The sequence below is a fragment of the Equus caballus genome, chromosome 30 (assembly GCF_041296265.1).
Source record: "Equus caballus isolate H_3958 breed thoroughbred chromosome 30, TB-T2T, whole genome shotgun sequence".
NCBI classification, from domain to species: Eukaryota; Metazoa; Chordata; class Mammalia; order Perissodactyla; family Equidae; genus Equus; species Equus caballus.
In genome coordinates, this window is record NC_091713.1 from 9,984,650 (window position 1) to 10,002,500 (window position 17,851).

Here is a 17,851-nt window from a genome sequence, read left to right on the forward strand (position 1 = left end):
ACTGCACCAAATAGAACAAACTGTTCTGGATAATCAAGTTTCGTCATGTCAGATGAGGCAGGCCTACTTGCTGCTGCTGTCCCCCTGCTAGGGTGCTCCTAGGATCACTGCGCATTGTCGTACCCCAGGTGCCTAACACAGTGGCCGGAAACAGAAGCTGTTCAATAATATTTGTTGCATGAAAGGTCTCAGATGCTGTTCTTAAGAACCAGGAGGCAGACAGAATCATACTGATCTGCTTCCTATAATTTTTTATTGTTTTTCTGCCATGATTTGCTGCCATATTTTTTGTTTTGAGTGTTTGTTTTTTTTTTTAATATCTAAAAATGATGTCTTAGGATAGTTCCACTGATCCTCCACAGAAAAGTGCAAGGGCTTTACGATAGTTATTGGCTTCTCTCTCTGTTTTTTTTTTTTTTTTTTTTGAGGGAGATTAGCCCTGAGCTAACTGCTGCCAATCCTCCTCTTTTTTTGCTGAGGAAGACTGGCCCTGAGCTAACACCTGTGCCCATCTTCCTCCACTTTACATGTGGGACGCCTACCACAGCATGGTGTGCCAAGCCGTGCCATGTCCACACCTGGGATCCAAACTGGTGAACCCCGGGCCGCCGAAGCAGAAGGTGCTCACTAAACCGCTGTGCCACGGGGCCGGCCCCTAGTTATTTGCTTCTTAAAAGTACTTTTAAATTTTTATCTCAGTTGATAGCTATGCGTCAAATGGCTGAATCTACCAGAAGACTAAGTTTGAGTAAGTGGGCTGCGGTTTCACTGTTGCTGAAGTGGTCCCACACTCAATGTTTGTACATAGAAATCAGGATTGTGTTCTCTTGACTAACCTTGGCTTGAGAACAACACAGTTAACTCATTTTTAAAGTTTGATTGAGATCTATGTAACCTCTCCATTTTTGTGCATAATTCTGGAGCTAAAAAATACTACATTTACAGAAGAGAAAACTGACCTAAGCCCACGTTTTCAGATTTCTACACCAGTATAATTCTTGCTCTTCTAAAAAAGAAAATCATCGTTCTTGCCACAGTAATCACGTCATTTTCCTCATCAAAACATTTTTCCTTTTAGTCATTTTATGATCATTATTTCTATTTGGCTTGTAACACTTGCTTGTAACTATGCTTATCTGCAATCCTAACAGCCTCCCCGGCTCCAGGAACACGAGGGCTGCTGGAGTTTCCTCTTCCCCTGGCCGTTTCTGAGCCATCGTCCTCACCATTCCTGTAGCTGCAAAGCTGCCCCTTCCACTCCTGCGGACCTGCTTCGACCTTTACTCTAAATCTATACTCACACTCATTTCTACAAGATGGCCCATCTTGAGCCCACCAAAACCAGAGGAATCTGTGCCCCAAGAAAAGCAATATAAGCAACCCAAATCCTAAAATACCTCTAAAAACAATGTCATACTTTTGGCCTTTATCCCATAGTACACAGGCTCCACTGCCAGCAGGGCTGGGTCTGCATTTGTACACAAGGAGGCAGGGCTTAAGAGCACAGACTTCAGTGTCAGCCACACTTGGCATCAGTCTCAATCCCTCCACTTACTAGCTGTGTACTCTAAGAGAGTTCACTTACCCTATGAAGCGGTTTTCTTGAATGCGAAATAGGGTTAAAACAGTACCTCTCCTCATAGGACTACCAGAATATTGTAAGGAAAACATACTTAGTACAGTACCAACACATCACAATGTTCAAAAATATTAATTAGGACCATCATTACTGTTACCATTATTATTTCCTAGAAGATGACTACTCAAAGTAGTAATAATCAATGTAATTATCTCCAAGACAAACAGTCTTATTCTTGAGGAAAGAAGAAGAAATTTCCTCAGTTCACTGATAAAAGCTGCCTGGGGCATTGCACAGTGGATGCGAGCTTGGGCTCTGACACACAGACGGAGGTCTGAACCCTGGCTGCACTGTGCCCTGGCCGTGCGACGTCAGAGCAGAAGCTCAGTCTGGGACCACGTTCTCATCTCATGACATGACATTATCAGAGCACGTGCGATACTCGATAGAAAGCAACCAGCAGTGTCCGGCCCAGATCACCCACTTGAAAGGTGTCAAAATCCAGCTAATGGACTGGCATCTAGTTATCTGTCAAATTTACTCTCCACAGCTCTTCCCACGTAAAGAGGAAGACAGGACAGTAAGCCGTGGAGGACGGACTGCAACGCGCTGCAGGTGCAGCTAATTGTGCAGCTGCTCTTCAAGTAACGACCAGTCAGGCTTCCTCTGTCTTCCTCCTCCTCCACCTCCAAGCGACAGCTCTTCAGAAAAGGACTAATCCAAACTAGTCCTGGATACTGGCTCCAAAATTAATGGAAAAGCTGACACGATTGTTTTTATAGAATGATTCCAATTATTGTAGAAATAGAATTGAGGGTTTATGCTCATGAAAATCCAATCACATCTCTATCGGGCATTGTGGGAAAGCTAGGAAAATGAGGAACAAGATGTCTAGGGCTGCAACAGCTCCTGTGGCAGCCACTGACCACAAGTGGCTCCCGAGCACTGGAAACAGGGCTAGATTGCATTGAGACGTGCTGCCAGTGTAAAGAATGCACACTGGACTCTGACGAGTTAGAAGAAAAAGGAGCAAAAAATATCGAGTTAATTTATATTGATTACATGCTGAAATGATTTTCTATCCATCGGGTTAAATAAACTATGTTATTAAAATTAATTTCACTTGTTTCTTCTTACTTTTTAAAATACGGCTATTTGAAACTTTAAATTGCATACGTAGTTTGCATTTGTGGCTCTCACCATGTTGCTCTTGGACAGAGCGGCTCTGGGCGCACCTCCGTTGCCTATTCCTCGATGGCAAAGCATCATTTCTGATCCTGATGCTCACCAAAATAACCATGTTGCCCCAAACTGCGAACCTCAAGTGCCTCACGAACACATCAACTCTCATAATTTTTATAAAAAGCAAAAACTATTAAAATAACATTTTTTTCACCTTGATAAATTTCTCACTTAAGTCAGCCAGTCACCATTACTTGAAAGGAGAAACAAAGGAAATTAATTCTGATAGAAAACTAAGGATAGCTGAAGCTGAAGGAGTCACCACATTATACAAATGTAAGTGACACAACCCTTTTTTTGTAAATCAGATCTGGTTTGAAACAACTCCCAAAAGATGTATTCATATTTAAAATTAAATTATAAAGCATTAAAAAATTATTCCATATAGCTAATTTGGCAAATTATAAAAAAAGTCCAGTTATTACATGGATTACAGACTCCCAATAAGTTAATATGCATACAATTTGAAAATCTTTATCATATAATAGTCTTTTTATAATTGTTACATGGGAAATAGCAGACTCTCTAAGAGATTTTTCCCCACATATTTCTTTCCTGAATCTCCAGTAATCATCCTCATATCATTCATTACTTATTTCTAGTAAGAAACCAACACTTTCCAAGTTTATCAAGAGGACCAAGTAGTCACATTAGTCAGTCAATCTGTCAGTCAGTTTAATAAACTATCCCACTGCCTGGTGAGCTAGTCTGTTGCCTTTGTTGTTTTCAGTAATCGCAAAACATTATCTCTACTTTGTGGAATACTAATAAGCCAATGAATGGTTTCAAACCTCTACAAAAATTGCTGAAGTTTATTTGTTGGAAGAAAGATAATTTGAAAGCCAGGACCATAGTAAGCCCTCGTGAGAATAACAATTCCAGTCATCATTATCATTACAAGATTGTCATTTATAGAAAAGCTCACCAACAGAAGCTATTTGAAATAACTATAAATTATAGGCACCTCCAAGTATATTTGCAGAAAAATTAACACATTATGAGTGCTAAACTTTTCGACTTCTGGACCTTCCTGCCCACGAATTGCTCCAGAAAGGGATCTACAGAGAAGGAAGGAATACCGTATGCCACAGGTTGAGGGGGAATAAAGTCTGTTGCAGAATCTGGTTTAGGGGCCCATCCTTTACAACTGTGCCAACAATTCCCAGTAGAAGATTTGTCTGAAAGGATTTATACCCTAAAGTATCCATAATACTTTATTCTATGAAATCTTCTAAGAGTCAAGCTTTAAAAGGTGGCTGAATTGAATTCACTGACTGGCATCTAGTTATTTAATCATCAAATTTATTTTCAAGAACTAGTAACAGATAAAGGCAAAGTTGGAACAGCAGATATGGAAGAACTTACTGTAACGTGACTCGGGCACAGCTAAACGTTCAAGTAATGGTCAAAGATGGCCCCCCACTCTCACCCCCACATGACAGGCTGACTCAATCTAAATGGAAAATTTCCACCTCCCTCTCTCTTCAGGAATGGAAGAGAAGCCGGGGGCACTGATGAGATAAGAGAACAGGTAACCCCCACTCGATAATCCTTGGTTGTCTTACCACAAACTAATTTGCATTAGTTTTTCCAGTGTATTCCTAAAAACCTGGTTCCTGGGAGATATGTAGAGACAATGGAAAAGTTTCCCTAAGTCATGTAAATTTGGGAAGCACTAAAAACTAAATTCCTTTCTAAGAGAGTCACAGTGCATGTTAGCGTTTTAAAGGCTCTGAGAAGCCCTACTGTTGAGAACCCTATTTAATTCAACTTTCCAAAAGGAAGCGATCACAGAATCTGGAGCCTAAGTGCCCAGGCTTGAATCTCAAGTCCACCACCTGGCAGCACTGTGACCTTGGTCAAGGTGTTAACCTCCGTACATCTCAGTTTTCTTATCTGTAAAATGGGTCCCACGGCAGACACTACCTAGAAGGGTCATGTGGACAAAGTGAGTTAATGTGAGTAATGTGCTCATTACAGAGTAAGCAGTGTGTCCAGGGATCTCTCTTTACCACCCCCCCACCAGGAGTGTTCCAAGGAATGTAATTGCTGTTTGTAAGCTAAAGCTCTTTGATTTTTGGTTTAAAGAGCCAGTAACCATGTGCCAAAGTCCAAAAAGAAAATTATTTTCCTTTTCAGCAACAGGTTGTGCAAGACTTCTACGGGAAGATTTTAATGGGTTTATTCAGACAAGCCATATTATCAATGAATACAAAGGAGGACATTGTGGAATACAGGGAGGAGCAGCAGACTACGAGCAAGGAGATGGGGATTCTACCTTCAGCTCCCACTAAATAACTGCTGACCTTGGGCAGGTCCCTTAGCTTCTCTGCATCTCAGTTCCCACATATTATAAGAAGTGTTGAATTAGATGGGTAATTTAATTAATTCATTCATTTAAGATGATCGTGAGTTAAGGAAAGTTTATAAATCTAAATACTATTTTCTAGATTTTAAAGACACTCACACACATGTAGTTACGTAAACCTAGTCCACTAGGTTTTAGGATACTTGTAAAGAAGGACCATGCCCTCTTCATGTTAAAAATTTACAGTGCCTAGTGCAGCTGGAATAGAACATGTGCTCAATAAAACTTGAATGAATGCCTGTTTAACAACAACTCATTATCCCTTCATTCAAGAAAAATTCAAGACCCCTATGATGTAAGACACTATGCTGGGTACAACGAAGTTTACTTATTTCTGGAAAGCTGTTAGTTCTACTTATAAGGAGCTTGCAATTTAATTTGTGGTATGAGCATCAAATGATGACACTAATTGAGGCAGTTTCTTTTTACTACCTTTCAATTCGAATCCCAGAATTCAGGTGAGTTTTATGGTATTATTTTACAGAGCAGCACCATGCCAGTAGTATTAGTATATAAAGGTACTCGGTAACTATGATGGAAGAGACAGCAAAATCAGTACATTACAATTAAAGCAAGTACACTCCAATCAATTTTATGTAAAATTTTAGATTTATAAGAATATCTATTAGATGAGAACTTCTTAACAGGTGAGGGGAAACAGGCACATTTTGGAGCTGATTTTAAAATACAAGTTATCGATTTCCCATTATTAGAAGAAATCACTTATGATTTTCCTTCAAAATATAGTTGTATATAGCCTCATCCAGTCTTTAAAAAAATGCCTGAAAGTGTTGATCTCCATAAACAACATAGGTGTAAATAAACATCTTCTATACTTGCTAATCAAATTTCAGTTCTTTCTTTCTACTTACAAAAGCATGCCATGGATCACAGACACTCTCTCTAAAATCACAATGTCCCAAGGCACCTCTCCCTAACCAAATGTAATCTCTTTGATCCAGGCTGCTCTGAGTGGGGAACAGCTCACTGAATTTATTCTGAGTATTTAATCTTTGTGAAAAGTGTACAGAAACTCTTGTTGATAAATTACTAGATCTTTAAAATCTCAATATAATCATGTATTTTCATCGTTTTTCCTGGTGATTGCTCCATAACAGTCCCTCCTCTGTTGGCATCTCTTGATCAGTAATGTGACGTAGGAAACTTTTCAAGGACAACTGTGGTAGACAAGGGCCCACATAAATGGCGTGCATGATGAGACCAGACAGATGATTAGCAAGGATGTCTTTGGTTTGCAGAGAGAAAGTTTAATTTTAATAGGTCTAAGAAAATGAAGTCCGTCTTCCTTGCCCCACTGTATACTACGCCTATTGTAAAGGATCCTTGAGTTTGCAGGTGTCCGCCTGAAGGCAGGTCACTGAAAATCAGGGCAACCTCAGCAACAGAAATTAACCTGCAGAAGATGGCAAGCAAATGTATATTTCAGAGAGCATGATTCCAACCAAAACAATCAAACTGGACTTCACAAAATGAACAGAGACTCAGAACAACAAAACAACCAACAGCATCTATTCTAAGGTTGCAAATTTCTTAGTTATTACAGATGTCACCCAACACTGCGTGCATTTGCTTCCCATATGTGAACAAACCGAGGCATCACAAGATAAATTTGAATGGAATGCTAACCTTCACTTTAAATTTTTTTCTTTTCCTAGCTGACGACACAATTTTAGTATTATCACAACGGAGCTTCTGGCTGGAAAAAATTAAATTAATGGATGGATAAAAAAAGCTTAGAAACTTAAAATAAAATAAACAACTTTCAAATATCTATACTTGACGGTGTCAAGAGCCAAGATGAATGTATTTCAATTGCAACTTCCAAACTAAACTCACAAATTACTACCATTATGCTAAGTGTTAGCTACCCCACTGTGCAGTTTTGCTTTGTGAATTTTTACCTTCCTCTATGAACACTTTTAGCCACTGATCGCACAGCCTTTCAATGTTTTCTGCCTTTTCCTTTAAATAAACTGGCTCTGGCTCCTTCCATCTGGTTCCCCTTCCGTCAGCAACCCTGCACCTGTTCACACCTCCTCTCCTGTTGGATTCCACTGAACATTTCCTCCTCTGCCAGGGCTATTCTGGCACTCGCAACCTTTCTGTCATTCAATCCATCTGTCAGAAGTGAACTTTGTTTACCGCAAGCTTCTGCTTTCTTCTTCAAGAAGCAAAGCCCCTCAAGGTCATTGTCAAATGAACTGTCGGCATGGATTTAAATCCTCCACTGCTAACCAGCAGAAGATGAAGTTCTGTTGTGTAATGTACTTGCGAAAATTACTTTTGGGTTCGGGAAGACAATAATTTGGAGTCGAAGTAGTAAGACGTGGTGTTTTAATGATCATTTGTAAAACCAGACAGCTGATATGTATTTCCTTCATGTGTGTCTGCACTTCTTATTATATCGAGTATGAACTATATGGATAAGAAGCAAAATAAAAGTTTTAAAGTGAAACCAAAATATCATAAACAAGTTTACACTATGTAAAAATTGCTTCATACTATATAGCATTAAGTTGAGGAATAAATATTTTCACTAATGAATTAGCCAAGGGAAAGAAGAGTATTCCAATTAAGAAATTTTACACTGAAATGTTTAAAATGTACAAATATGTACCATTTCAATTATATGCTATATATTTACACATAGCTCCATTACTGCTTTGAAAAACTTAACCCATAATAAACAAATCAATTCATGTATATTTTAAATTACATCATTTAAAAAATAAACAGTTCTGTTTCAGTAATATTCAAATATATGTTGCCAAACAAACACATAATCTATCTAAAGAAATATATGTTGCATCAATAGGCCAGCTCTGTGAAAAAAACACAAAAACTCATAGATATTAGGTGAAAATTATACTCTCAATTGAATTTGTTCTGTGTCACTTACAGCTATCCAGTACTCACCCTCCCTTCATCAATTGGACATGAAATCACTTCATGCTGAATTATTTACCAGTATTTTAGCTAAGCTTATTCTTTAGGAAAAAGGCAAAACAACGACGTTACTCAAATTTCTTATAAGAAAAGGGAGATCACTTTTTAGGAGAAAATATACAACAAAAATTTTAACCAAAGCACTGTTACAAACGTGAACCTAAATGGCACTTCATTCACGATGCTGCTTTCATAGTTTGAAGGATCATTCCAACTGTAATCTTATCACATATGCTTTTGCTAGGTGAAATTAGTCAAGTCCGTAAAATCTTCTAAATTGCTTTTTAGAAAAGATAAAAATTAAAGCCTTCTTCATTGACATAAAATTGAAAGCAGGTTTTACTAATCAAAGCAGTCTAAAAAACACATAATTTAAAATTTGATTCTTAAGATTTTAATTGATTAAATATTTATAATTTATAAAAAAGACTTTATCAGAACAGTTTTTCAGATGTGTTCAAGAAAGTCATTGTGATGCTAAATATAAAAGCAAAAACAAAAACAGAAAGGACAGCTTAAAATCCAAGTGCAAAGACATTCTTTTTTAGCTCTAACTTCAATTTTATTACTAATCTCCAAAATATTCTATTTCCTATGAGTTATTCTTATGTAATACATACAATGTAATCTAATATATGGATTTTGAACACAAAATATGAATTCTAAGAGGTGCTTTCTCTTTCATCTTCCTAAAACATAATTTTAAAATAATTTCTCTTTATGTGGAGAAAATTTCAGAAATAGTATCTAATTTACCCAGCGAGTTTGTTAACACTTTTCTGGGTACTTTGCCCTTTAGTGTGATCTGTGCTTGGTGGTCGTCTGGTTGCCTGGGTCTCTGCTTCCAAATAGCATGGAAAGGTGCTGGTAATTTGATTACTTCATGGTCTGATTTGCTGGATAAAAAAAGAAGTATTAGCAAATTGCTAGTTTAATAGGGGCTGCTTAAATCACCGTGAAGGGACACTTCATTCTTAGCAAACCGCGTTTCGAAAATACACTAGTAGGCTTGTTTGGGAAAATTTGTATGATAAGAACATAAACAAATGAAAAACACTCAGTTTAACATCACTTATAGTCACACCCAGATGCATGAATGTGCATGCACATACACACTTTTCCCCTCCACAGATACACACAAAAAAAGAAGGGGAAATAATATGATTACTTCTACAAACGGACTAATTTAAGGAATTCAGAGACAACTGTTAATATTTACCTGCCTAATGTGTAACATGCTTATTTTATCTTTAAAATAAAAAGGCTAGCAGAAAGTCTGAGACAGTTTGAAACCAACACCTAAGCAAATATTTTACAGGAAAAATAAAGAGGTGCGGAAGCAAAGCCAGCAGGTCGCACTGGGGAACAGCACACCGTCCTCAAGGCACTGCTGGGCGAGGACGAGAAGCGTCCCTCCCATTCTTGAAACAGCATACGGACACAGGATGGAAAGTAAAATATTTAAACTCCTTAATGAAGAACTGACCTTAATTTATCTACATTCTGAATGAGACTAACAGTTCTGCTTTTCTCAGACTTGAAAATGATGAAAATATTATTCTTTTCCTCTGGCTTATTGATTTCTCTGCCTATATATTCATGAAGTCTTTTAACGAGAGAGGATATTCATTCTTCCACCCCCTTCCTCAATTACCTTCAGGCAAGACCTTCTTTCAGATGTGGAAATATTTGCAGAACTGCGGGACAAAGAACTGAGACATTTTCAGAGAGTTGATCAAGGGGGAAAAACAAATTTGTGAGATTCTGTTAAGAGTAAGAAGAGACTAAATGACAACTTTAAATCTGCCACATCATTTACTAATGTGCTGCTATATCAAATAAGTTTAATTTTTTGACAGCACCAAATTAGATTTATTGCAGAAACTGCTGCATAAATAGCATATGGCTATGTTATACCACCTATTTCCATTTCTCCCCTCCCCCTCCAAAAGGCACGAATCGGGCCAAGCGACAAACCTGCTGTAAAAAAGAAACACACTAGTTCAAAACAGATGCAGGAGATCTGGTTGTTCGTTAAAGTAATAGTGTTAGCATGAATGTCCCAACTCCGTATTTTAAAAAACATGACTCTCTAATAAACTGTTAAATTTAACAGGTCCGTTTTTTCTTTCAGAATGACTTAATTTGATTTTTATTCTAAGGTTTTGATCTCTGAACTATGCTTAACATTTTGACATTTCAAACCACAGTTACACAGGGAGAAAAAGAAGGGCAAGTGGCTCTGAATCAAATATGGCTTACATTGGGTTAGGAGGAATTATTAAGCATAAATGCATGTATCATATGCCTGTTTCTGGTTTTCATTTGTGAAAGACGTACGTGGCAGAAATCATATCAAAAAGTCTTCTCTAATTTAAACTATAGCCTTGATACTGCAAATTCTTTGATGCATAAAATATATAAAGTGATCATTCCATGTGTCACACTGTACACATTAGGACGGCAGACTCACACAAACAGCAAAAATCCAAAGTTCCATGGAGGCTGGGATTGGAAACGCACACAACAAATTCTGAGATGGACAATTCTTTTCTCAATCGCTACCCTGTTACCCTCCCACCCCCCAACTGTGATACAATCAACTCATTTTTTCTTTCTGAACAAAAGTTTCAGTTATTCTGGAGATGGGAAAGACATTGCAAGGTCTTATCTCAGACCAATGGGCACACCACTGCAAACATCATGGCACTCGGCTCCCCCGCAGGCTCCCTCTCTGTGGTCAGTCTCCCCAGCTGCCCTATCTGTTACTGTCTGATTAGTTCTGCTAAGGAGCCCCTCCCCTGCCAGCTTTCGGTGCCATCTGTTCTACACAAGATGGCTGCTGCCCAGCAACCTCACACTGCCCTCCTACCTGGCACCCGGCTACCATCCTTACCCCAAAGTGCTAACACAGGTTCTCACTGCTGGCAGAGTCAGGATTTCATTACTACTACTTTGACAAGTGCAGGGTTGTTTGTAATTTCTCTTTTATCCTGATTTTGATTGTACAACCGCCTCCCACTGATTCAGTTTGCTTCAGTTTTGTTGCTCACAGATTTTACTCTCCACATTAATCTCCCTCTGGCATGTTACTGCATCTGTTCCTTTTTTATTATTAATTTTCAAATTCCCACCATTTTTGACAAAAAGGAGGTAATCTACACTCTGTTTCTGCCCATTTCATTTTCTTTAATTTGGAAGATAAGTATGAAAGCATGCCAATGAAGTTAATTCTCCGTTAACAGTTTATTTTCTGGCATCCCTCAGCCTTTGTATATGAAAAACAGATAGGAATGAATGTTGACCGAATCGCAACAGCATCGTTGCAGCCATTCCTGAATTTAATGAAAAGCAAACATATGAAACAGCATCTAAAAAGTTTATTAGTTACATGAGTTGTCTCATGCTGTCATTCTTTCTTCTACTTTTAACAGATAATTCTTTGTGCAAATCAGTCTGCGTGTAGGATCTGAGTGTGGGTCCCTCTACAGTTCTGACATGGGCTCTATTTTCACTGTAGATGAATTTTATTATTCCATAATATAATTATCGTGTTTCTTCAACTCACACATTGTTCACTAATTCAACAGTGAATGATTCTGAACAAACAGCTTATTTCAGAAACAGATTAAGAACAGAGTGGCCATGAGTGCAGCAGATCCTGGAGAGCCCCAGGTTGCAGGGCTGCTTCCATTAGCTCTCGTTGGACAAACAGTTACTATCAGGAATGGCAAGGGGTTTTCCTCAAAGACAAAGAGGGCCGTGGAAGATTTAGAAAATAGGAAGTCATATATTTAGCAATATACTCTCTTTGTGTCCCTATTTTGTCAGCACCGCCACCTTGCCAAAAAGGACTTGAGTGATGTGATCGTACTTCAATTGTCCTAAAGTTTTCTAGACTGAGCAATGCATTGTGACTGCTAATTAATTTATTTTACACTAATTCACATTAATAGCATTGGAGCAACTTCTCAGATTTACAGAAACTTGAATGAGTTTCAGTGATTTTCATATTCATTTATATCCTCATAAAATCACAGTTAAGATCTGTAGGAAACGAAGTGCAGTCGGAGATGTTTCCCAAGGTGACAGAAGATAATCAGAAACAGAACTAGGACCAGTGTCAAGATCAAGCAATGCCCAGCCTCGTGAACCACACTTCAGATCACCTACCAGAAAACCAGCAAATATCACATTCTGCTAAAATCCACTTTTAGTGCCTCATGTTGACCACCCCTCACCTCCACTCCTTGCATATATGCCAACACTGACTTGTTACTTTATTTCATATCCTTCTTTTGTTGGTATAGTTATATTTCTAATTATTACCCCCTCGACATAGGTGGTTCCTCCGGGAAGTCTCCTGGTCAGAAACAGGCTTCTTAGAGGAAGACACAATATAGGTGTCAGAGGACATTATTTAGACACAGCCGCCCGCCCCCTGGAGGGATCTCTTTGATACTCTGCCTGTTGTCCCCACCCCCACCCTCCCTACCCTTGGTCAGGGCAGGATACGCTCAGCCCTCCCACAGGGGACCTCCCCCTCCCGGGGAGAGGGCACGCAGAGCACAGTGGGACAGCCTTCCTCTCAGCTGGACACTCATTTATGCGCTGCTTCCAAATGTCTTCTGACCCATTTGGCGCCCACTCTGAGCCCCTGAGTTCAGGGAACTGTATCCTCTGCTCAGCCAATCTAAGAGTAGTAGCTCAATAAAAATGTGTTTCCTTGAATTGAGCCTGGTCCCCTGTGAGACACGGTCTGAGGTGGGCACTGAGGGCACTGGGTATCCTCCAAGCCTCTTCTTTTCTCAGGATCCTTACAACGAGCTTAGATCCGAGGATTTATCAATCAATGAATCACTGTATAACCTACTTGTGGGTATCAGGGAAACATTAAATAGCAAGTGGGTAACGCCTAATAAATGTTCTAAACAATACATCCTATTAGGAAGAGGTGTTTAAGAAGAAATTAAACACCATTAAGTTGATGATTTTTTTTTTCACACTTCTTTTACTTTACATTAATATTGGAGATCCGAGCTCTCTTTTCGAAAAATAGTCCTGCTTAAGGCTCCTAAGATAACAATTCTATGTTTTTGCTTTTTTCTCCTCCTATTTTCATTGAACTTGATGTTCGTGGTTGTTGAGTCAGGCAAGTGGTGTGGGCAATACTTTCTCAGTCTCCTCTGGGCTTCTTCGGAAAATGAGCTGGCTGCCGCCGCCAGCATGCTCCAGGCTGTGGGCCTGCGTGGCAGGGGAGAAGAGTACATCCCCAGCGTAGATTTTCATTGCACACACATTTGGGCTTCACAGAACGGAGACGAGTGAGCCAGGGAACGTTAAGCAGAACCTGCAGAGACACATTCCCTGGCAGCCTCTGACTCTAACCTCTCCTGCCCCGGGCCACACCGAGACCAGGGTTCTTAGCCCATCAGCCAGGTGGAGCAGAGTGGGTTCAGGCAACATGGTGTCCACCAGAGCAAAATGAAATGCCTTTTCTTTCCTGGCTCTCTGACAGCCTGTTCTCTCTGATACTGGGTGGGGGAAGGAAAAGAGGATGCAATTTAAAACAGCACCAAGGCCATCTATTTCAAGACTTGAAGATGTTGGTTGCACATATATCCACTTAAAATTATTTTTGACACGTTCTCTGCTTAATTTATTCATGAAAGGAGTACAAGAAAAAATATGAGCTTAACTTTTAAATGGAAACTTTAGGCTAAAAATTCTTCAATAAAACTCAGGAGGAAAAAAAGATAAAGTTCACTGCAGAATAGCAAGAATACACGTCAACCTTACACTGTCTTCTTCAAAGGAAGAGAGAGTGGAAATTTGGTCTTTTGACCTAAGCTAGTTGTCACCTGAAGATGAGCGCAGGTCCTTCTTAATGCTCCCTAACAATAAAGACGAGAGGCAAATTTATTCAACATTTACAGAGAACCTGCTAAACTTAGCCTGATGCCACACTTGGTACTGAAGACACAGAGATAAGAGGGGCCCGCTTCCTGCCCAAGAACCGAGATTTTACAACCCAAAACGTATTTCTACTTAGCTTTGAAATATGCTTTTGCACTTATTTATAAATGTGAGTTCCAGAGCACAGGTTCTGGAGTCTTGTGGACCCGGTCCAAACCCTGCCTCCTCGACACCCTCCCTCCCTCCTTCCCGGCTGTGTGACTTCATGCTCTACCTTTCTAAGACTCAGCTTCCTCAGGCTTGTTTTATGGCTTGAGAAGGCAGGGTGTCTCCCACTTTTTGTGTGAAAGATCATTTAAAAAAAATTTCTAATCCTTTGCAAAGCATTAATTTTGTAAAATAAATACTAGAAAAATTTTAAAAGTTAAAAGATCAAAAATGGAAAAGGCCCGCTGATCATGCACTTGGATATTGAAGCAAGTTAAAATTGATATAAAATTTCCAGATGCTCTGTTTTTGCACTTATCTCGTCACAGTCTAATTACGTACAGCCCACCATGGACCGCATCCATGAGGCACTGCTGTAGGAAGCAGGCACAGTGCTTGGCACATGCTGGACCTTCCTTGATGCATCCTTCACATCTCTCTTTTCACATTCTGAGAGTTCTTTAAAGAAAACCCCAAAGCGACACTGTGAAGCACTGACTCTGACTCCGTGGACTTAGGCCATGGCGGCATTAGAGAACACCATTCTCAGCCGACACGAACAGAGACCTAGTTTTCTTTCCCTTCTTTCTACTTCAATCATTCCTTAGTCAAAGGAAAAATCAGGGATTGTATTTTTAAAAAGACAATAGAGGATACACCTGTTGTCTTATTTAGCAGGGTCCCTGATGCCTCCCTAGGAAGGGCACCTCCCCTTGCTCAGTGCAACTCTCTTCCCTTCCTCCTGGGGTTCTGCTGAGACGCCCAGCCACAGCACCCAACAGAGCATGTGTGCATGTGACTCAGTTTGAGTCCAGGGGGTAGCTGTGGAACTGAAGGTTTTGAAATTGGAGGTAGAGGAGCTAGGAAGTCACATTCTTACAGTTTGAAATCAAGGGCATGTCCTTTATCTTCAGTTCAGACTGAAGGATGTGACTACATGGTGTTGAAGAACCTGAAAGAATGAGGCAACGTTCAGACAGAAGTCGAGCCCCAGGATTGACAGGAAATGATAGCATATTAATGCTGCCTTGAGTCTCCGGTCCAAGAAACCCTGGGACCAGCTGCACCTGGATTTTGCATGGTCTGGTTATCAAACTAATCCATTCCCCATTCTGGGGTTTCTATTACCTCAACCAAAGACTCTTGACTCATAGTGGTAATCTGAGAGGTCCAACAACTAAATTCCAGAAAGCATTTATAATAGTTATTATGCGGAAGCTAAATGCTCTGGAATACTCTGGAAAGGAAGCCTTGATCACCTCTCCCCAAGTAAACCACCCATATAAGAGGATAACCTGGTGTCTCCTCTTCTATACCCTTTCTCACTTTCAAAAAGACACAAATACTATAGTTCAAGTTGCTATCTCTCTAGGTTATAGGTCAGATCTTCCTATCTGGATCACAAAACTGGTGCGAGCATAATACCGATGTTATGGACCTCACCTAGATTCCTGCTCTGAGAGTCTCTGAAGTATCTATCATTGAAAACACTATTTATGCAAAGAGGGAAATAAAAGCTTTAAAAGTGGCTGTGCTAACACAAGCTGGAGCCTGCAGGTTTAATGGCAGGTTGGTCTCCCCCTGGCACTTTGTGCAATTCAATTTCTAGTTCTCTGGAACATACGCAGAAGGATTCCTATAGTAATTCCCCTTGGATGAGATCTGAGAAAAAGATGCAGGATTCAAAAGAATGTGCTTCAATACACGTACAATAGGTATGGAGAAGCGCGTTTGCCTCAATAGTTAACGGCAATCACATCAACATCCAGAAACGGTGGTGTTAATGTCATATCATAGAGTAATCTGCCCACATGGGTGCAAATGGCAGTCTTGTGAGAGGGATTTAAATCCTGTCGCTCTTTAAAGACGTTGAAACATGTCAAAAACAAATATGTGAAGGTATTCCTACTTTTTCATAGAAGCCTCTCCTTCTCGGGCAAACGTGAAGCACAGAAGGAAAGAAGGACGGTTGTACTGCAGACGTCAAGTGACTGAGGCAAATGGTGAGCCAGGGGACTCTGTCTTGTAGGGGAAGCCCAAGCCCAGACTAAAATTCACTGACACGTATTCATACCAGTGTATAAGGGAGCAGCTCTTATTTCTTTTATAAATTCATGTTACTGATTTTCTTGGTAGGTTTTTTAAAAACAATTGCATCAATCCATTTCCCTACTAATTCACATAGAATTATAGCCTGATGGATAAAGATATAGGTTTTGCAGGCAAACTGTGGGTGTTCAAAACCTGCTCCCATAACTTATCAGCTGTGTGACCTTAGATGAATCACTTTACTTCTCTGGGCCTTAGTTGCGCCAGCTGTAAGACAGGGAAAATAATATTCTGCACCTCACAGAGCTCTTGGGAGGAGGAAATGAAAAGCACTCGCCCAGTCCCTGGAACCCAGTCGGGCTTCAGTAACAACGGCCACGGCCTTTAGCCATTACCTCTATTATTATTTTTTAAAGAGCTACTACGCAGCTCTGTACCAGGCAGATCCTAAGATGAAGATATTTTTAACCTCAGAGACATACTTTCAGATATTTAAGTGATACACTGTATGTTTTTAACTTACTTTCATGTATACATGTGCACCTCCCAAATGCCTTCATTCCCATTTTCCTATATCCAAATGCTACCAAGGTCACTAAGAAGTTATCTGTCCCTCTGTCTCTGTAATACCTTACCTGGATTCTCCCTGCTGGATTTTATCATTTATCTTACCAACTCTTTGTGTAGTTTCTTTTCTTCCCCACCAGCTTATAAGCTTCTGAAGTGCAGCATCTGAAGCTATTTTGTTTCTATCTCCCTTCATCCCTACCTAACACAATGTCTTGCAACAGGAAACACTCCTTGTGGAATGAGCAAATAAACGAACGGATATTTTTAAATACACTTGAAAGTTTGTTGTGGAAAAGGAAGAAGTCTGAATGATACTACTAATAAGGACATAACAGGCAGAAGGCAGCCTTGCTTTTGTTTTTATGGATGCTAGGCTCGGCATGCTCAACGACCATGTTTATTAGGCACTGGTTTCAAACACTGTCTGAAGGCCATCTCTTAATTATAGTGAAGTCAAGTTACAAATCGTGTGTTGTGCATGCGTGTGTGCGTGTACATGTGTGTGCACGTGTGTGTGTGTGTGTGTCTGAGGTTTTTAAGTAAGCATATTTAAGTGAGATGTGTGGTACACTTTACCAACCCTACTTGAATTGTTAGAATGATTATCATTTATCATTTGATTCTGCTACACTTAACCATATATGTGCAAATAAGTTAAAAATAAAAAAAAACTATTACAAAATCATAATATTGTATCATATGGACAAGCAAAATTTCTCATTAAATTTCACTCTTATCTCCATCTCCTACTTTTTACTCACATATATCTGAAAGATATATATATTTATACATCAATACTGGGCTTTGAAAGAACAGTCATAAACTTGCAATATACATTAAGCATTCCTGCAATAATGACTTAGTGAGTTCTAACTCTCTGCGAAGGGCCGAACTTGGTGCTTTGAGAAGTATGACATTAACAAGACTCCCCTCTACCCCTTGAGGAAAAATAC

General features: G+C 39.6%; 1 protein-coding gene across 32 annotated transcripts in view; it reads right to left on the reverse strand.

Moving 5' to 3' along the window:
• SDCCAG8 (SHH signaling and ciliogenesis regulator SDCCAG8) overlaps positions 1–17,851 on the reverse strand; it is a 222,798-nt gene that overhangs the window by 100,317 nt on the left and 104,630 nt on the right. The window contains exon 14 of one of the 32 annotated variants that reach the window (XM_023632776.2): positions 1,072–6,603. The exons of the other annotated variants lie outside the window; for them this stretch is intronic. Within the exon in view, the coding sequence (XP_023488544.2) occupies positions 6,423–6,603 (181 nt within the window). The 3' untranslated portion in view covers positions 1,072–6,422. Of the gene's footprint in view, positions 1–1,071; positions 6,604–17,851 lie in introns of those variants that run through there. 32 annotated transcript variants of the gene reach the window in all.